A 21,635-nucleotide genomic window follows, 5' to 3' on the forward strand; every position below is an offset into this window, starting at 1 on the left:
CCCCAAGGCCTCAGTCCATGAAGCTGTGCTGGACTAGCTACCATGGACACGTTTCTCTACCTGGGCGCTCCACTGCAGCGTGAGGCCATCAGTGGGGTGTCAGCACGGTTCACCTTGTGCCCAAGCCTAAATCTAGCAGCAAGAAAGCCAAGGAGGCTGTACCATACCAAAGGGAACGACAGGCTTTAAGCTCAGGACACAGACTGGGAACACTAGATGGAAATGTTTGGGGTTTTCTTCCTTGTTTTTAAGCACAGCTCACCCTACTGAGGCTATTTGCTATGAGGAGGTCGCAACAAGGAGGGGACGGAGTTCACGCTGGCAGGAGGTCCTTTCTAGGTGGTCTCTCCCACCAGCTCAAGAGCTGCTAAGCGGCCTTTAAAAGACCTCTCACCAAATCCTTCTGACTGCCATCATGGCATCCACCCTGCAAGGACAGGCCCCAAGATCTGTTCACCACCTTTGTCCTGTAACATCCTTCCTGCTGAGCACAAGTCCATGGAGCAAGGAAGCCAGCTTTAGGAAAGGCCTGCCGAGAACAGCAAATAACTTTCCAATCCCAAAAATTTGGGGAAGCCACCACACACATTCAGCAAAAGGTTCCACGTAGTCGCTGCTAACTCCTGTATGTCCAAGGGAAAAACTATGTTGAGGCTAAAAACTACTGTGCTACTGCTTTGAGTAAACGCACGAGGTTATTAGTTGGTGTGCCTGGATATATAATTCTTCCAATAATACCAAGAAATTTCTTGGAAAAAAAAATCTTGCTATGCTTTTTCAAGACTCTCCTGTGGAAAACTCTAATAAAGGAGCATTTAATTCTTGTACCCAAGATCTGCAAGACAGGCTGGTTGCCCTTGTTTCTCTAGGATCCTTCTTAGCTCTGCAAGACAAAACTGGCCCAACGAGAGCGTTAAATTATGCCCGGAAAATATTTTAAATTAGGTGAAACCAGCTCTGAAAAGGAACACGTATCGAGAACTTAACAGTGGCACATCTCTCTGCAGAGCATTTGAAGCACAGGAGCTTAGTGTTCAGAGACAAAATGCCCTTGATGTCCCAAGGGGACCAGCAGGCAGCTAGCACCTCCGGGAACAAGAGTCTCAATTCCTGAACTCACGCTGGGTCCCCTGTTACACACGTAAAAGCTGGTGAGCACCACGACACACAGGGCTCTACAGCTTCCTCTTAGGCTGCAGGTTGGACAGGGTGTCTTGCAGCTGGACCAAGTACCTAAGACCAGGGAGCTGCATGTGAACGATGATGGAATGATAATTAAAACAGGTATCCCTCCCAAATTTAAAACATCAATGACAGGAATCCCAGCACAAACAGAATCAGCTGCTGCCTTCCCTTGAACTACACATGATGTGTCTAGCCCAGGCTGGTTAAAAGAGAACTCCATCCCCATCCAACAGCCAATGCTTGATACAATAATAAAATACAAAATGAGAACACAACAGGATAGGAAAAGCTGATTGAGATTCTCTTGCTTTCACCTTGATTTTTTTTGCCTTTCTTCTCTGATTTGACGATTTTACACCAAAATTTGTCTTTTTTTTTAATTCCTTACAACAGCCAGAGTACATTTTTTCTCCCTTCCTATTTTGCCCACCTACATTTTATTTAGCAATTGCTCTTCTCTTCCTGCTTGTCTGTCAATTGAAATCCAGAGCCCCATGGAGGAGCACCACCGAAGGCTTGTGAAATGCAGAAGGAGCAGGTAGATTTGCAAATTACTATGCTGTGTGCACCTCACTGACTTCACATAATTGCTCCTTTGCCATCTAATTCAGTTGAGTTTTCAACTTTCCCTGTGATATACCCTTCCCCCAGCTCCACATTGCCATATGCCACTTGAAGGAAAAAAAAAAAAAAAAAAAAAAAAAATCACTTTTCTTTCTGCCAAAGCCTTACTGCCTGCTTCCCTGCGCCAGCATCCCGGTTCATAGAAAAGAGCAGAAGCTACGATCCGCCTGGTGATACCAAAATAATCAAATCAAATATTAAAACTTGGAATTCAAATGAACTGTCCAGGCTACTTTCACAAGCCATTTTTCTTCCCGAAAGCAGCCAAGTTCGGAGTCAAAGCAGCCGTGCCCTGCCCGCCTTGGTGACGGCTATCAATTCGGGAATTAATCAAATCTGATCTTCACCCAGCTAGACTATGGCTTTTTGCCATGGTTTGTGAAAGCTCCATGGTTTCTGACGTAAAATATATTTACAAGGCTGAGCAACAGCCATTTTTTCCTTTCCAAAACATCTCATCCATTTATATATATATATATATATATATAGTAATGCCAAACGTGCCATAATCTCATTCCGATATGTTTTTCAAAGGCTTGCAATGGAAATAGGGAGTTCACTGCTGGGAATATTTTCAACATACAGTGACCAGTAATCCACTGATCCTAACTAGTTGCACATTATTTAGTTCACATCCGTTACAGTTTATAAATTAACAGAGATGTCATTTTCTGTACAAAAGAAAAGCAATGCATCTTCATGATTTTTTATTCAAATAGATTTTACATACATATAATCTAAAGACACAATACAAAATCTGTATAAGTTAGGCAATGCATCACAGGAGTGACCAAAAACTCAACACATTTACCTTGGCAAAATGACAGGGCATATTTCTGCTGGCTGAAAAAAAAAGATTATTAACCTCTATAACGCATTTCTTAATTTCCCTAAATGTACTTGAAATGTTTTTGTTTTTTCCTTAGTAGTATTCATTATTCCTTTCTGTGTTTCCATATTACTCTTATTTATTTTTTCCATTTTGTTTTTACACCAAGGAGACTGCAGTCAAATAACACTCAGCAACTCATTTCCCCTCTTTGGGCTGAAAAATTAAACAGATACTAAATTATGACAGTGAATTTAGAAAGGAGGGCTCCAAGGGCTTGAGAGAACATGTCTGAGATAATATGATGCTTCTAAGAATATTGCAATCACATCCAAGCAATCACCGAAGCGTGCCATGTAACTACCTCCTCAGCTAATATGCTTTTTTCTCCGTGATGACTAATCATGTTCTATTAAACAGCGGTAATGCTGGAAGAACTCAACTATACAAGTGTAATGAAGCCAGTATTCTCCCTGGACAGATTAGCTACAACTGATTTGACACATACCATCATAGGAGCTTCAAACCTGACAAACTCTGTGCTTGCTTCTGATTTATGCCGTCAAGCTCTTCGGAGAAGAGAATGAAATCCAAGCACTCCGCTCAGTAGAGGTGAAACGTACTGATGTGCTCGGCTGTCACTTACGGAAAGTTGCTGGTTCGCTTTGCTCCTTTCTCCCTCTCGCTTCCACTCGCCGCTCCCTGCAGCCCGTCCTGCCCCACTGGTGGAGCCGGTGCCGAGAGGCCGCCGTGCTGGCGCTCCCCGCGCCATGGCCCCAGGGGGGAACCCCGCTGGGTGCCCTTGCTCCTGCACTGCCGTCCTCATCCAGGAGCACCTGCTGAAACAAAGCTTCCTCTGCAGCCCCCTCTGCTGCTCCTCATGCCCTCGCGCTCTCCGGGGGCGACGTTCCTGCGTGGGACCGGGATGGGACTAAGGGAAAAGGGGAAAGGAAAGTTTGCGGGCTCACAGAGCAGAGCTGCGATGGGAATGGAGGAATGTGAGGCCGCGGGTGTGATTCCGGTCAGCGAAGACGCCGACGGGTCCCTCAGATGATGGTGGGCATCCTTCCGCTGCTGTTGTTCCGGTTGTTGTTCTTGCGGGACAGGTTGGGCGTCGCCATGAGGACGAAGCGCTCGTCGGGGCAGCCGTACTGCAGGAGGACGTCGACGCACTCCTGGCTGGAGGCCTGCCGGGCGTAGGCCAGCGCCGTGTTGCCGTGGGCGTCGCGGGCCATCACGTCCACGCCGTACTGCGGGGAGAAGAGGTGTCGGGGCTGGGGCGCCAACAGGGCCCTGGGGCTGAGGGAACGGACTTGGCTTGGGGAGATTTCAGTCCAACTGGGGATAGGAAAGTGCGGAGAGGGCAGGAGAGCAGAGCAGAAAACATGGGATGGGCCTCATGTATGTGTTTTTCTATGGAGAGATGCTTATATCTGAGGAGCTCTCCTTCCTCAATTCTGTACTCACTTTTGCTTTCTATCAAGCACGGGCAGACAAAAGGAAAAAAAAGGCACATTTCCTTCAGAGTATGCAATGAGGAATGTGAAGACAAGAGGGAGCACTTGGCCAAGCTGGTGGGTCGGAGGTGTGGGGCACTCTGCCAGAAGAGCACACACAGGCAGAAGCCAAGCCAAGGATGACCTCTGGTCTGCTCCCGTCCCCGTTCCCGTGCAGCAGCTACTCACCCAAATTAAGAGCTGCACCAAGACCACGTTTCCCTTCCTGCAGGCCAGGTGGAGGGCGGTGCGCCCGTCGCCATCGCCGCACGTCTCATTCACTTCATCCCGCGTGCCGTGGGCCAGGAGCAGGATGACCATCCGCAGGTCTTCCTCGGCTGTAGCCCTCAGGAGATGCTGGCCTAGCGAGAGCTCCAGGCACTGCAGCGGTGCAAGGAAGAGCTTCTGCTCGTACTTCGCGCGGATCCAGCGCTCCTTTTCATCCCTGGAGAACATGGGAAAGAGCCAAAGGAAGAGGAGGATTAAAACCGACCAGGCTACGGCCCTGCCACCTCGCAGGTGGCCTGCACCGGTGCTTGCATCTCACAGGGGCCACAAGACCACAGCAAGACCCGGTCCTGCTTGCAGAAATGTTTCCTTTATTTTAATTTATTTAAAAGTTCCGTGACATTTCCAATGCAACAGAAACGTGGCAATCTGCTGGGCCTGTGAAAATCCTGCCCATCACCTAGTCTAGGCAACTTGCTCCCGGTGACATATTTTTTCCTCCAGAGTACAAAAGGAAGAAGCTCTGTTTACGCCTTTCAGCAGTGTTTACACTACTCCGGGTAATCTAGTGTCAGGTTAGCCCTAATCTGTTTTTAAATACTTATGTAAACAGATCCTTCCAGCAGCAAATCTGGATTAGTTTTGCATCATTTCCTGGTACATGCGGAGTGCCCTTACTGTGACCTCCGGGGCTGCTTTCATGCAAAGTTTCCCCAAGCAGGAGCTTCTCTCCACCCGGGGACAATTTACCCTACAAAGAGGTACAGGCTTTTTTTCCTGAAGAAAAAGGGCAAACAGAAAATTAGCACAAAAAGCGCTTTGTTTCAATCAAACTGTGGAGTGACTCCTGCCATCTAAAAGATGGGGGGGGAAAAAAAAAAAAAAAGAAGAAAAGGAGGAAAAAAAAACCCAAATCAAAAACCACCTAAAAACCATTTGGAGAGCTGCAAATTAACCTTTGTTGGTAGGTTATCTGATAAAAGGGGGTGTCATTTCAGGTGCTCGCCCTGGAGAGGTGGAAGAAAAGGACTTTTGTTACTCTTCCAAACTTGAATTCGTGTGCTTTGTGATTTTTTAAGGTTAAAAACCAAAAGAAAATAAAACCCTCCAACGACAACACCCACAAGAATACTAGCAGTGCTTTTGAGGCTGGATGGCAGCATTTAAATTTTTTAGCTGCTCTTAATCAATGAAGCTACTGCAGGTCCAGTATTAATCTAGCCCTATCATACCACAGAATCATATCTGCTTAGCAAATGTCTCATATATATATATATATACACTCACACACACTTTATATATAAAAATATATATACACACATATAATTTTAGTATGCATAAAGGTATACAGAGTATAACCAATATATCCAACCGCACAGTTAGAAGTGCCAGCCTGAAGAATCAAGTGATCCAACCTGCACTGCACAACAACACTGGCACATGTCAGGGCTTAGGGGATTTACTTCTCCTAGGCTCATACATCCTAATGGCAAAATATGCTTCAGCTGTAGCTTCTGCCTGCACCACCGCTAACACACACAAAATTAGAGGAGTTGAGAGAGCAAATGAATCCCCTCTCCCCCAGCCCAGTTTTTGAGCGATGGTTACTTTTGGCTCCAGTCCCAGCATCAGCTGTTGCAATAACCAGGCTTGAAGAGAAGTCACTTTCTGTTCAGAAAACAAGCTGTTCCACACAAATCTCCCAATTCCAGTCACAATGCACCCTCAACGAACAGCAACGCCATGCCACGTCCCAAAACAAAGAGAGGTGCGGGGCTGCAGGCTGCCATTTCGCATGCTCCTGGGCACAGATATGCCATTTGCCAGGAGCTGGGTGGGTGAAGGCAGCCCCCACCAAGTTGGGAGGCTGCAGAAGCAGGAGAGACCTTCCCACCAATGTCTTGTTTGGATTCATTACCCGACTGTCCAAAAAGGCTGGTAAAAGATGAGAAAATAATTAAAAAAAAAATACATCAGAGAACTGGGAGCATGTGTTGAGTGAGGAAGGGGAGGAAAGGAGCAGGGTGGAAATGGCCCCTCCTTGAAGCCGTCTTCTGCAGCCTACATACTGCCTGCCTCGGCCAGGACTTCCTTAAGTGTAGAAAATTCATTATGCAACAAGTGAAACGGGGGTGCTCAGGAGGCATTCACTGACACACCAGGTCTCTGGGCTACTAACAGCTAAATGTTCAACCTTCTCAGGTGGGTTATTCTATCACACTTCAGTTTCTGTGTTTTTGCAAATGCCCAATAACTACTGACCACTTAGGGCATCAAAAGACTCAATTCATTAAGGCCAAATTCTACCATTGGGCTTGTACTGTCTGGGAAAGTATCCCTCAGGTTCCTGGTGACAACCCATTGGGACAAAATAAAGCTGTTTTAAAAGCCTCAGACATTTGGGGGCAGCATGTCCCTGGCATCAGCCATCAAATGAAATTTAGATCTTTTCCAACGGCCCAGTAGATAAATCACTTGCATTTCCTCATAGAGAACAAAACTTCATCACAAATGTAGGAGATGCCTGTTTCTCCACATCTTATGGATCACTCCTGAACAAGTATCCATCATGCTACCATCCCTAGGCATCCTCACCCCACCTCAGTGTCATTTCATCCCAAACGGGGAAAATTCTTGGGCTTTTCCTGGAAGACTGCTTCAACTCCCACACACCCACTCACCTTAGCAATCCTGACACCAGGACATAAATACTGTAATTGTTTCTCTGATGCCCCAATTTCACTTCGGGGATCCACAGCTTGTCTTGCTTGAGGTTTCATTTCCCCAAAGGAAGGCCAGTCCAAGAGCAGAGTTGTCAGCAGTAGATCACTTAACCTCATTCCAATCCCCCTGAGGACCACTGCTCACATCCCCTGTTAGCTAATGAGCTAAAAAATGAATTATTGGAGCGGTCAGCAATAAGCAGGAAGAGGAGGCACAGTGCTTCATTTCAGCCAGCCCTGACATACCTTTAAATAAATCAGCTGCATAAGAGTATAAGGAAATGAGAGAAAGAGCAACTAATCCTCAGAAAGACACTGAACCAATCCTTAAGAATAAAAGAAACGTATGCTTACACATCCACTAGTAAATATTTCTCTTGTTTTCTTCCCTTCCCTGTAATCCTGGCAACTTCCACTCTAAACAACCCTGTGAATACTGAAGGCTTTCAGCTCTAGTTTTCTTAACGTGAAAACCGTAAGCCAAAACAAGATTATTTTGCTCACTTAGTGAACTTTTAAAACCTAGGGGAATCCTTTCTTGGAGGTCAGATCAAAGCCGACATGCTGGAGAGCAACACCAGGTCTCTGCGATACTTAATGCCAGGAAACGTGTGCCCTGCCTCTCCCGTGTCTGCACTGAACGGACCCGTCCTTCCTGCAGCCATCGCACTGGCTGCCACCCTTCTAAATGCATGTGCACACATGAATTGAGAGATCATAAAATATTGAAGGCATTTAAAGAACGATGAAGTAGAGTCAGTAAGATCAGGCTTTGAGTATCTTATCGCTAGAACTATCCCTCCAAACCTGGTCCTAGTTGACAGAAACTTAGTCTCACCGTTTCACACGAGGGCAAACCCAAAGGAATAGAAACACAAAATATTCAGCAGCTCCGGGGAGGGAAGGAGCCACCAAGTGCTGGCCCAAACCCACCATCCAGCTCTTTGCCCTGGCGGGAATCTCCATCACGAGTCAACTTGAAGCCTTGGTAGTGTGGATAATGAACACTCTGCCGTGGCAGCAACACTGTACGGAGGTAAGGGGTTATTAGAAACAGATGAAAATTTCAGTTCTCAGTTTATTTTGATCTAATTAGGTGCTTGCTCCTCACGATAATGTCCAATTATTTAAATTACTCTGCCAGCCACATCACATCATTATCATCTGGAAACATAAATACCGGGCACTGCAAAGGGGGAGGGCTAGCTGGGTAGCACAGGAGAACATAAAAAGCTGATTTGCTTGGAGCACTGTTTTTCAGGAACAACGCCGAGCTCTTTGCCACAGATGTTCCTTTAGGAACCCAGGTCCCTTCTGCTATGTTGTGGGGCTCTCCCACCCATTCCACTGTTCTCTACTACTCCAGTGCCACTTGTCCCTCACATATACTCGGTACATGCAAAAGAAGAACACACATGTTCATAAGGTGACTTAAATATGGACTGCATAGCTGACAGCACGCGAGTGGAAAGCCTTGGGAACTTGTCATCCCAATTTGACAGCTCCAGCGTAAAGCCTGCTCTTATCCAAGTGGTCACAGGGATGCTAAGATCTGTGAATGTGCTCATTGCCTGAATTACTCACTGCTCAGTGTAATGTAACAGGAATCAGGTATTTACTATGGCAGAACACAGTTTTCCCACTTTCCCCTGCCATCAAAAGTACCAAGCAAGCTAGATGCAAGTGTTTGGAAGTGAATTTTTCATCTTCCGTGCTTCCAACAGTACTAAAATGCTCTTAGAAAATTTTCTCTCATTTGTTGCTAATGAAAAAAAACCAATCACCCTGAGATGATGAAGCCTCCCAATGTCCTCATCATTAACATCATTCAGTCAATGCTTGGGCACATGCACATGCTGGGCCTGTGTTGCTGTGTATGGTTGCACACCAAAGGCCAACCAGTTACTCTTTAATGTAGTAGTAACCTGGCTGGCTCTGCGAGAGAGCTGCCAGATTCTGTCTCTTGTTGGACAGTTGATATAGTTAACGTGTCCGTTTCGAGAAAATGAAGCCAATCTGACCCCCATAACCCCCAGCCTTGCTTTCAATGAGTCTCCCGTAGAGTCCCAGAAGCGTCATTAGCTTGGTGAGGTCTGATAAACCGCATCGTGTTGGGTAGGAGCCACCACATGATTGTGCGATGGGTAAGAGAGAGGGAAGAGAAACATCTGTAGGAGGGGGGAGGATTGAAAAGGTGGGGAAGGTTTGCAATATTTTTAATTGCAACTGTGAAGAGGAAAGGGGGGAGAAGACGGGAAGGCGAGAGAAGAAAGGGCTAGCAGCAAGGAATTTCCAAAGTGTCTTCCTGCCTCAAGCAAAGCAGGAACTGGGAGGAGAGGCATGGAAGAGGAGCCGGGAACAATATGCTGAGAAAACAGAGGGGCTTCCTCTCTCTGCAGGAGAAGACCCCACTCTATTGCAAAGTAAGTGCTTAGCAGTTGACTGCTTCCTCGCATGCATGCCTTCTCTCCTAGGCTGTGTTGCTAAGGGGGAAGGTGCACAGGCCCACGAGGGATGTAGAGGGCCCGGGCAAACAAGAGAGCTCCAGACAGCAAACAAAGACCGATGGGTATTTGCTCCGTAATTACCGAAAGCTTTGGAGAAACAGGCCACTGTAAATCCTGCGTGCCGAAAAAAGGAGGCGAAGGACCAGGATTTATGTGCGCTGGGGCAAAGAGGAAATAAATATCTCTGTGGCTCCTGATCAATATTATGAGTGTTTTGCCAACCTGCAGGATGTTTTATGAGCTGTAAGGACGGAGAGGGATCATTAATAATTAAAGTCAACCTATTAAGCTTATTACTTCTAACAAGTTCACCATCCCAACTGGACAAAGAGGAGCCTGTAGGAAAGCCACAGATGAGCCAGCACATACGTTACATTAGGACTTCAGCGCAAACAAGTGCAGAGCAATTCTGCACACCACGGGTCTCCAGGCCCCAGCTTGCCGATGATTTAGCTATCATCTTCACAGGAAAGTTCTCTCAACTCTACTGGCATTCAAACTGCTGTCAACTCTGTGCTCTTACCTTCCAGGGAGGCATAAACACACACAGACACAAGTCAGTGCAGTAGAAATGCTCCAAATTCAAGGTTGGCCTCCTGATGTCAGACCTCTGTGGAACCAACCAAACTAGCTGTTTCTTCTACTGGCACTTGATAGCAATCAAGAGTCACCGTGCTGGTCTAGTGAAGCTCCTGTCCCCTCTCTTTCCAATCTCTCCTGATACTTCCCCTGGCTCCAAAACAGTCATTATTTCCACGCTTTCAGGCTCGCTTTTCAGGAAGCTCCCAGAGTAAGTGGCATGTCTGCCCTCAGGTGCTGGACACCTGCAGGATTTATTACTACTACAACATTAATTACCAGCCTGGCCAGGACATCATCAAGGTTTACTGAGTTAAGGCTTCTTAGATAAATATCTCGCGACTGTGGCTCTGATAGATCACACAAAACTGCAGTAAACTTCTGTTTTCATTGCAGAACGCTCAATCTAATAATTTTAAAGGCACACTTGAAAAAATATGGCACATCTGAGGATATTACTCTGTATAAAGATAAGCAAAAGCTATGTGATGTACAACTGTGGGGAATACTGCCAATGCTAGGAAAAGGCTTATTAAATTGAGACTAGAGCTTTTAAGTGTGACAACTATAAGCCCTACAAGCTGGTAAAGTCTCCTCACTACAAACCCGACCTTTCTTGTTCTCAGTAGCTGCGTGAAGTGAGAACAACCCCTGGGGAGTTGAGAAGAAAAGCTGGAGGAATGCTGCAAATTGTACTTCTCCACTAAAGCCAAAAGCTCCTCAAATCTTTAGGTAACATGACCAACAATATTCAAAAGGAAAAACATTAGCAACTGGGAACTCTTAAGGCTTTTTTTGATGCTTAGCTTGCTGAGAAGAGGTAAATTTAAGCATTGTTAATAGTGGAGGACCATGGGTTTATGATAAGATGGATGAGAACAGATCTTTGGAGCATCCAGACTACAACACTAATGGGTGGCCACTACCACCACTGACCTACAAACACGTGAACATCTATGTACACTGTAAACCACAGCATATCACCGACTAACATATATAAAAAATAAAAAAGGCGAATAAGTGAATTACCACTACATGGTTCTAGACACCTTTTATGGGTACTGGGAGTCCACTGCTCCTGCTAAGAAACTGCAAGAGTTTCTTATAACATCGCCAGACCGGAGACTACATAGACTGCTCTCATATGCAGGGGGGTAAACCTTAATGGTGAGAAATACTAAAAATATCAGCCAAACCCCACTAGAACAACAAAGCCCAAAGCTGCTCTAGAACAGAGTGCAAATATTGCAGACAACGAGCATGTTTGCTTCTTGCCCAACTGCAGTAAAAGGACCTATATCCACAGCGCATCCTGACTGCAGAAACACACCCAGAGCATTACATTATTCAGGTGTAACCTCATTTAACCTGACATCTTAAGTGCATGAATCACGCTGCATTGTGCTGGTACCTACACACAGCTGCAAAATTCCCATTTTCACTTCTATACACAATCACCGGGGTCAGAAGAGTCCATTCACTTGCAGTTTGTTGACACTTTTTTCTGTAGGGAGGACTTTCCTAATGCAGTATTATTTCAAATATACTTGAAGAAATCACAATAAACCTTAATTCTGGCAGAAGCAGTAAGAGGATACACTATGGATGATTTGATTAAAAAAAAAAAAGCCTTATATTGTCAATTTAAGTAAGACATAAAAGAGAAAATACAAGTAATAAACTTTGTACTTGAGTACAGACTATGAAGAGAAACACATTTGGAGCAGTAAGCAAATAAAAATAAATACTGTCTGGGGACAAGGCACGAGTAAAAGAAGGGTGTCTTGGGAGCTGATATCTTAGATGGATGGGGAGCAACCATGTTATCCTGACATGCAACCACATGGGGTTGCCATGGGGACCTGCTCCGTGCCCGCCTCTCCACCAGCGACTCTGAGCACCCTCCTCTCTGCTTCCTTTCATAACCACCTCCCCAAATCAAGGGCATTTGGGATGCATCACATACCTTCCTCTTCCTTGACACGTCTTCCCTAGGCTCTGCCAACTCACCTTCTCCTGCTCCACCGAGTCACCTTCACTCTTCCTTTCTCCAACAGTTTGGACCCCTTCCGCACTATCGTTGATTTGATCGACTCTACAGGGATTGTGTTATCTGACTCTTTCATTACACTTCTTTTAATTATTGTTTTTGTCTAGTGGCATGGCTCCCTGTTTTGGCAAGCTAGAGTGCCCAAGGCACATTGCTCTTGACAGGGAATGGGAATTCCCTCTGCCTCGGGCTCCTGGGGCACATTTAGCAGGATGCAGGCATCCAGTGTCTTTCCTTTGCAACCTTTTCCAATGAACTAAAAAAAAAACCACTATTGGCAAATGATCGTGGCTTTCTCCCATCTCTTTGAAAGCAAAGGACATTAGCAATTAACCTGAGTAACGACAATAAGCCAAAAAAACCTTGAGAAATGACCAGCACTAAAAACCCATAGAGATCTTAGAGAACTTGGGTTCAGAGGAGATTCTTGGAGACTATCATTAAATGAAACCTCAAAGCTGATTTTATTTTTTTCAATGACTTCTTTTTAGGGAATGAAATGGCGTTCCTGGTTCATAAGTCAGAGTATTAAGGCATTACCCAGCCCGAATACTTGATTGCCAAAACAGGTAGAGAAAAGGTGACCTGGGAGAAAAGGCATTGGCATAGGGGGAAAATACATTTTTTGGCACATTAGAATACCACCTTTGGGCAAAAATCCTAGAGTGGTTAAGTAACACAGTGTTACCCCAAAACTCCCAAAGGCATTTCCAGTTGCACCCTTGCATCTATTAATTATTTGCAAACACTTCAGACCTTTATGATTTGTAAGCCAGACGTTGCTGCTCAACATTGGGAACCCCCCCATAAAACCTGACAGCAAAGAAAATATGCCCAGGAGTTGCCCGCCAAAAGGCAATGGGAAGCTCTACTTTGAGAGCACCTCTGGAGGGAGATGTGGAGGAATTTGGGAGTCACGTGCCAAAAGGAGAGGTTCTCCATCGCTTGGCAGAGCGCTCTTGGTGCAAGCGGAGACCCTCTCTTGCAGCTACGTGCCTGCAATCCCTCGCCAGGACACATTTGGAAATTATTAAAAAGGAAAAAAAAGATACTATATCCCTAATCTGCTACCAATTAGAAGAAACATGTGAATATTATTTTCTAATTTGTGACTCAAGCGCACATCTTAAAAGCCCAGTAATTGAAATAATTACCCTGGCTCCCGAATATTTCTATTATGCTCCTGGAGAAGAAGGTGGGTATGTCCTCCCCTGCCCGACGTGCCCCGGGGCTCAATGTATCAATAAGTACATGAAAGCCCCGAACGCGACCTGCCAAAAACTGTAATTTCTATGAAGCGCCTACGCCGGCTTGTGGCAGCTGCAGCCCAAGGGCTGCCAAACTGATTAGTTAGCTCCTAATGGGCTTTGTGCAACTTGGATTTGTGGCAGGGAGGAGGAACAAGTGAAGGCGGTGGGGGAAGTTTCCCTGGTAAACAGCAGCCTTCTGCTCCGCTCCAGAGGTGCACGCGGCAGCGGCTCGTTTTCAGAGGGCTATTGAGGGCTCTCGCCCAGAATTTATAACGGCTGCGATGGGGGGGTCTCTCTGAAGCCCAGACGCGGTGTGACTTGAGTGACTAACTCCTGAAAATTGGTAATTTCCTGGTGGTTAGCAGGAGAAGGTCCGCCAATGAGAAAGCAGGGGCTGCTAATAAATTTATAGTGCGTTATATGCCAATTAGACCCCGTCAGCCATTCAAGAGGCAGGGCCACCAATCAGGTTATCATTCCACAAATGTACTCCTTAGAGCCCATCTCATCACAAATCAATCCCGCACTCGAAGCGCAATTCTCATTAGCATCACCCTGGAAGGCGCTCACGAGGCGACGCGAGCGGCTCTTTTTGCCTCTCCCCTCCAAGCATCTTTTCCGACTCCCTGTGCATGGTGCTGCTCACCCCTCGTATGCCGGGGGGTCCCAGCTCCAAACGGCCACGGGTCATGTTGAACCCCACGCTAATGCTGCCCAGCCCCGGATTTACGGCACGCGTCGTGCTCGGGAGTCACAGTGCCGTTCGCAAGCCAGCCGTGAATCTCTTGGTGAAATCCCATCCGTGTGTTTGCCCACGCACCATGCAAGATTGTGTCACTAGAGCAGCTCAGAGCAGCTCCCTCGGCTAGGGCGCTCTTCCTCCCCGTGGCACCCTCAAGCGCTGAGACGCCCAGCGTTGCTCATCTGGGCAGCGCTCTTGGAGGAAAAACATAGAAGGAAACCAGAGTAAGAAGTCTGCATGGTTTAACGTGTTCAGTAGGCATACAGATCCACTTCGTAGTTTTGGGGTTGAAGCTACATCGTGGTGCTTACCTTCAAGGCAATTAATGTTATGTTTTGGATGCTTTGCAAAGCAAGCTTCCTTTTCTGCTCTGCCAAATAAGGCTAGATACAGACTTTATTCCCAGCTTTGAGATCTAATGCAACAGCAAAATGCCTCCTGGTTGGGAACACAAGGCAACCTGGATTAATAGTAACACATTCTTCTTTCTGTATTCTCTTTTCCTTCCAAAGCTAGCCTCAGATCTTAGAGAACAGACCTGGCACAACTCTACGGGGGCCTTAGCGCATTTCAATTCAAAATTACTTCTCATTTATGCCAGCGGTTCATCAAATTTGTTCTGATTGAGCTAAATGCTTTGTGATTTTTTCTAGTCAGCTGCCACAGCACGGGCGCCAGCAGTACACAAAACCCTCTACAGCATCACTGGAGGGGCTGGGGCTTTGAGCACTAGCTGGGCACTCCCATGCAGGCTCACAAAAAAGCCTGTGGAGTCCCCCGCGTTCCTGCTAAGGAGGAGAACAATGTTACACAACCTCCTCCTGCTGACTTCTACTGTGCTTTGTCATCATCTTCCTCTTCCTGGGTGGGGATGTCCAAGAGCGCTCAGACTGGGTGAGCTATGGGCTGGGCTCATCTCATCTACTCCAGACACCTTGTTTCTGTCTCCATCACTGAGGAGAAGCATCTCTTCAACAGTTCCTACCTGGAAGGACCTCCTTTCCCTGCTCCCCTTGCATGTGCAGCCACTAAAGCTCACCTGGAGCCATGGTAGGCCCCAGTTTACAAACCCAAGCCCTTCCAGCCCCTGCTCGCTTCAAATTCTGCACGAGCTCTTCCCCAAAATCCCAGCCTAGCCGTGCAGGACTCTCGGCCCTGGGCCGTCACCTGCATCTTATTTCTACTTAACCTCTTAAATAACACCGCAATTCCCTCTGTCCCCCGATGGGCACCATAATGAGAACCAGCTGTCAATCACCGCTCCATTAGCCTGGACAGACTTGCCCTTCCTGAAGCAATTTATTGGATTCCCAAAGCGAATGGGCCTTCTTCCCTTTGAGCGGCGGGCTTGGGGGAGCTATTCAGCGGCAGCGGGTCCCGCTCCCAGTCCTGCTGAGCTGCCATTGTTCCCGCCGTTGGCTCATGAAAACCGTTTCCTGACTTTACCCACCTCTTCTGTCCGGGCCGGGCAGGGTGTTTGCCAAAAACTTCCTTTTTTTTTTTTTTCCTTTTTCCCCCGACTGCTCAGTTCACCGGCGCTATACAAAACCCACCAGCTGTTGCCAGCTATGGGTTGAGGGGGGGAAAGAGTGAAGAAGAAAGCAGCGCATCTTACCGTTAACCCCTTCCCAACAAAGTCACATCCAGATGCCAAGTTTGCTCGGGGAGCAGTTTAACTTGGGAGAGCACGAGCACCGCCGCTCACTTCCCTGGCACAGACACACAGCACCCCAGGGCAGCACCTTCCTTCCACTGTTGTACTCAAGGAAAGAAACATCTCCTCCATTCATTTGGCACAAAACCAGACCTAATTTTGTTTTTTTTTTCTCCCCCCTCCTCCTTCCTTTCTCTCGGTTGCACTCAAATTGCCGCTCAAAGAAAATCTTCTTAATAGGGGATAAAACCACTTTATTCGAAACATTATCGCTAAAGGAGTATTTTCATTTCCCCGAGTGTGTGCAGTCCTTACGAGGTTCATTCGCAATGTGTAGCTCTGCTTTGATGAGATAATAAAATGCATTTTATTTAAAAATATTTCAATTTTCCCCCCAAAGGAATTTAAATGGTCAGTTAATCTTTCTGCTTCAGAACAACGCACTGAGTAAATAAGAGAGGGCTCTAGCTTATAAAAAGCAATATATAGCTATTTTTTTTCATTCCAACACTGGTCTCAAAGAAGAAAACACACTGCCCCGCTGTGCCCAAGCACTTGCAGCATGCCCTTTTAGTATAAATCAGTTTAACTTTTAGCCTGGGAAGAAGAAAAAGAAAAAAGGGGGAGGGGGAAAAAAAGGAAAAAAATGGAAACAAGATGATAGTTATCTCCAACCTTCTGTGATTCTCAAGTCAATAGTAAATGGGGGGACTCGTTAGTGCCATAGTGATCCAATCAGGATGAAATTATGCAGTCATGTAAGAAATAATATCTATTAGGCTAATTTAATCAACGAATACTTTACAGATGAATTAGAATGCAGAATCCAATTATTTCCAACATTTGGACTGTCAGCCGCTGTGGCTCTTAAGCGGCGGAAGGGGGAGAAAAAGGAAGCTTTAAAGAACCTTTTAAGGCAACCGAGGCGTATTTATAACTGGGGACTTACAGTGGCAGAAAAGTGATGGCCACACTGCTCGAGCAACTTGCAGCGAGGTGCCTCCAACCTCACCGGTGTGTTGGGCTCCACGCGACGGCTACAGCCAGCTCGAGCGGTTCTCCTTGGGCTGGTCATTATGGTCTCAAGTCTTCATAACCTCCGCCTGCCAGCTGCCCTTTCAAAGGGGACTCGGGTGCTAATTGGAAGAGGTGATTTTTGTATTTTGAAGAGAAGATGCGCCCCTGCAGAGGGGAATACTTCCTTGGTGCTATAGAGCTTCTGCTCATGGGACGTGGGATTTACTTCCCCTGAAAGCAAAAGCTTCATCTATAAAGTCAGAGAAATGCCATAAATGTGACTACTGCTAGAATAGGCAATTAGTTTAAAATGCAACTCAAATCAAGGAAAACAGGACAGTAGGACTGAGGGTTGTAAATACACCCAAATCGTATCCTTGATCTAAACTCACAGAATAACTACTTTGCTGATGCTATACCAAACCACACTAAGACTTAAAACTGTCACTTAAGGGGGGCTAATTTCACCACTACTTAACCAGAATGACCAAGACACCCCATAATGTCTATATTCATGATTATCAGCCTCATCACATGAGGCCTGCCCTTTGCATTTTCTATTATAGCAGTTATTTCAAGAACTGAAGATAGCCGGTCGGTTTTGCTCCAGTCTTCCATATAGTATCTCCTTTTTCCCTTTGATCATTAATAGACAAGCCTTTTCTGAAAGCCCTTCTATTACCAGCTCATATAGCAAAAATGTCAGTGAAGTGCAAAGAAAACAAGACCAAAAGAAAATGAGCAAGTCTCCATTTACTATTCCTTGGAAAAAAATAAAAGCAGTGGTAAACGTAAACCAGATTTTAACACTCAAAGAGCTGAATGAGTGTAATATTGCAGCTCAAGTGAAGGAAAAGCCCATGCAACACTGTTGACTGAGGTATTTCTTTTGAGGATTTGAAAGGTGCAGAAAATATTTTGCTTGCAGCAGAATGCAGGTGTCCTGTTGCTCTGCAGTTGCCTGTACTGCAGCTCCCGATATACCTGCGATCCAAACGTTTTTTTGCCCTGTCATCTGGAGCGGTTAATGGGCTCTCTCATTGACTGGCTCTTGCTTATTTAAACATTTAATGCTCTTCTGCTGCCCAAATTATGCCTGTTTCGTGTGATGGATTAGTACAGAATAGAGGAGGGACAATTTTCTGCAATCTGTGGAATATCAAATTTTGATTACTTCAGGGGGGAAAAAGTAAAGTTATAAGTAAACTGTTTTGATTGATAAGGAGCAGAGGAATACTTAATGCAGTGGTTCATTGGAAGCTTTGATGAATGCCTGGCAGCACTGTGATGAGTCTTCACCAAAGACATGCAATAGCTTGGGGAAGATTTAAGATATTTATTGCTCAAATAAAACAAAACCTAGCAAGATGAGTAGGTGAAGTCGCACAGGGTGATTGCAATCTGCTGATCGAGACCAAGCGTAATTCTAATTTTTGCAGAGCAAAAACAAACTAATTTTCCAGCTTGCCTAAGGACTATGGAAGGTTATTTCAGGAACTTGAGATGAAGTCTGTATGCATTGCCAGCTAGCAGAAGAGCTAACTTGCTTTCAGATGCAAGGTATAGCACCTCCGTGAACAAACAGGTTGCTTTCTTAGCACTTACTCATCTAAGTTCAGGCTTCAATGGCAATAACATGTCAACAATCTCTCCGGTGCTCTAGGTTTGATAGCAAAAAACACGTGCAACTCCTTCATTCAGGGGTAGGTGCTGAACTGCTCCCTCTACCAAAACCCCCAGAGCTCTGTCAGCCCGTGAGGAAGGGACTTGGTGTTGAAAGGGTCTTTCCAAAACCCTCCAAAGCAAGGGCATCTTCTGAGATGCAAAGAAGTCAAAAGCCACTAATGAAAACTTGGAGGTTTTTGAAGAGAGGACTGCCAACAGAAACACCTTCCTCCTCCAGAAAAGGAATCTAACACAGTCCACTCTTTGATCTTAAAACAGGCATAGTTACAATCAAGTGGAGAAGACAACAATCCATTCATTTTCAACAACTCATTTTCAATTCTGTATTACTAGGGACAGGTGGCTGGATGGTTTGGACAGAAGATGACTTTGTGTCACATTTGCGACCCAAGATTATTAAAACAGATGCCTTGAAAGGGGTCTGTCTCTGCTGAGGAGAAGTGGGGGACTCTCCAACTAATCCATCAGCAAGCTACTTCTGGCAGACAGATGCACTGATGCAAAGTGACAGTTTTGCACAAGGTTCAAAGCCAAACCACTGTAGAGCTCTTCAGCTGTTGTGCGTCGCTGAAGAAGCTGCCGGAAAGTTACAATTAACCTGGTTAGTCTCAGCTTTTTCTAACTAAGCTGTTCCAGGAACACACACCATAATATGAGGTGAGATGGGACCGCTGGGGGCTTTCCTGGCATGTCAAGGAGGACAACGAATGTCCCAAAACTGGACTCATAACTATATTTACAGGCCAAGAACACTCAGGCTTGGGAGAATGCTTTGAAATTTCAGATGCAAAGTTGGACCCAATAGATGCCAACAGTCTGTTAGTGCTAACTGTTAAGACATACCAAGCAAGAGCAAAGACTAAGCAGAAGATTTGTCTTCTCTCACCCAAACGCTTGAATGCTGCAGGACTATTAGGCTGGGTCATCACCTATCCCACGTCAGCTAGCTTTGGCTGCCAATATTCAGATGAGACTTAATTCGGATGCAAAGAAACTCTCCTTTTTTTTTTTTCCTCATGTAAAAGGAAAAATTTTATTTTCCTTTTCCTTTATTTTCTCTCTCCTTTATCGATCTTAAAATAAACATGTATACAAAATCCAGGAAATTTTCTATTTTCTATCTGACAAAAGCAGTCCGAAAGGAGCCCCTTCAGCTTTCTCCGTCTTTTTTGGGAGGTCCTTTAACAGGAAAGGAAGGATTCCTACAAGCTCAGGTGTGCCCAGCAGTCTCCACTCCAGACCAAGGGTGAGCATCCATATCCAGTAGTTACATAGCATTAAAACAAACAAACAAAAAAGCTAAGAAAACAGGAATTCAGTGCAACACACAGAATTAAACCCTAAACTGCATGTCCTCAGTGGTGGACTGCTGCCAGGAGCTGCCTAAAGCCAAGACCCCTACATTGCTGATCCAGGCGATCAAGCTGTTTGCTCGCCACACATCTGGGAATAGCTTTTGCTTCTAGGGGATACAATAACATGTCAGCTACCTCTAATCCTGCCTGGATGCTTAGAAAAAGCTATCACTCCCTGAGAGATCAAGTGGGCAGCAGCCCCTTAACAGGAACTGGTCTATGAGCTACCACCACATGTCTAATTAATGACCCTGCCGGTCGCAGCTGGAAGAGCTGAGCTGGGGGTGATTAATTAAATTAGCTGGCAGAGGAAATTACAGTGGAAAAGCCAAAGTTTGATTGCTCCATAATTAACCGCAGTGCAAATAATATCTGCATCTATAACTTCCAGCGATGAGATCAGAAGCCAATTGAATTTGGCACTGATTGAAGCTGTAAATATCCTGTGGTGAAAAATGATAGGTTTGTTCTGAAGGGAAAACTTACAGAAATGGACATCTAGCGGATGCAATAGAGGAACAGGGGACACAGGAGGAAGCAGCACTGGAATTAGATCTTTATTTCAGCTGAGGGCTGATTTCTGCAGTCTTCTGCAGTACTCATGAGTTCAGCGTGAAATCGAGAAACACATGAAAACAAAACATTTTCTATGGCTTCCGAAACACCCCAAGATCCCTTCTGACAAATTCTCTCGATCTAGAAAGCAAAGGCCTTCTAGATCATTCGACCCTTTGCCTTGCTCCAACAATGTGGGGTTACTAGTGATACTTCTGAACCATCTCCTCATCGTTACCATTTCATTCCCCTCTTTAAGCATCTCCTGCCAGGGCATCACTGAGGGCTCGGCATATTTTCACAGCTCTTCTGTGACCATCTCCTTTATTTAAGAGACATCTATGAGATAATCATAGATTCATCTATGAGACTACCAAGCACAAGATTTTAGCAAAAGGCCCCCAAATTATACTGCAAAGCTTGAGGAATCTTGGAAGTAACCACTTCAAAAGAGAGAATAATTACTGTTTTCAGGCCAGGTTGCATAATCCAGTCTAAAGCTGTGAAAAATTTAAGCTCTGACTGTATCAACAGATAAACGAGCACAACAGCACGTATTCACAGATTGAGGTAGCTGGTACCAAGATCCCTGTATATACAAACATATACACACATATATAGCCTTAGTGGATTACTTTGGCTCAGTTGAGCTTCAGTCCCAAGAACTAAGAAGACTAAATCCCTAGAACTAAAAGGAACTACCAAATGTGTGAAACTGTTTGAAGAATACCACTGGTTGGACTACTATGCTCACAGTAGGACCTGGAGCACACTCAGTCCACATGTAGCTTCCACAGTTTGGTTTCTCCAAAAGGAAACCAGTTTGTGTGCACCAAGACCACCATGTGACCCGAAGCGATGCTCACAGAACTGGGGCAATTGGAAGATTTGCTTGAACACCCTACAGCTGTTTCAGACCAAAACCCACTCAGATGGGACCAAAAACCATGCAGGTGGATATCGGCACCCACTTTGCAACGCAACCCCCCCTCAACAAGTCTGCTCCCTTGCAGTGTGAGGTACGAATGAGTCACTGCAGAAGTCATACAACAATTCCTTCATTCACAAGAAAATGGGGAAAAGAAAGAGTATTGATTTCAAACACAGAAGTCCTGCTCTGCTTTGTCATATCTTTTGACTTATCTGAGCTTGCCC

General features: G+C 45.6%; 1 protein-coding gene across 5 annotated transcripts in view; it reads right to left on the reverse strand.

Annotated features, from left to right (window-relative positions):
- Positions 1–2,289: 2,289 nt before the first annotated feature.
- Positions 2,290–21,635, reverse strand: part of AGAP1 (ArfGAP with GTPase domain, ankyrin repeat and PH domain 1) — a 304,357-nt gene continuing 285,011 nt past the window's right edge. For all 5 annotated transcript variants that reach the window (XM_026047459.1, XM_026047450.1, XM_026047442.1 and 2 more), the window contains 2 exons: positions 4,324–4,579; positions 2,290–3,888 (listed from right to left, as the gene is read on the reverse strand). In XM_026047459.1, coding sequence (XP_025903244.1) covers positions 3,685–3,888; positions 4,324–4,579 — 460 coding nt within the window. In that variant the 3' untranslated portion in view covers positions 2,290–3,684. The remainder of the gene's footprint in view (positions 3,889–4,323; positions 4,580–21,635) is intronic.

Source organism: Nothoprocta perdicaria, unplaced genomic scaffold (genome assembly GCF_003342845.1).
Source record: "Nothoprocta perdicaria isolate Ctin4 unplaced genomic scaffold, notPer1 scaffold_11, whole genome shotgun sequence".
Lineage (NCBI taxonomy): Eukaryota > Metazoa > Chordata > Aves > Tinamiformes > Tinamidae > Nothoprocta > Nothoprocta perdicaria.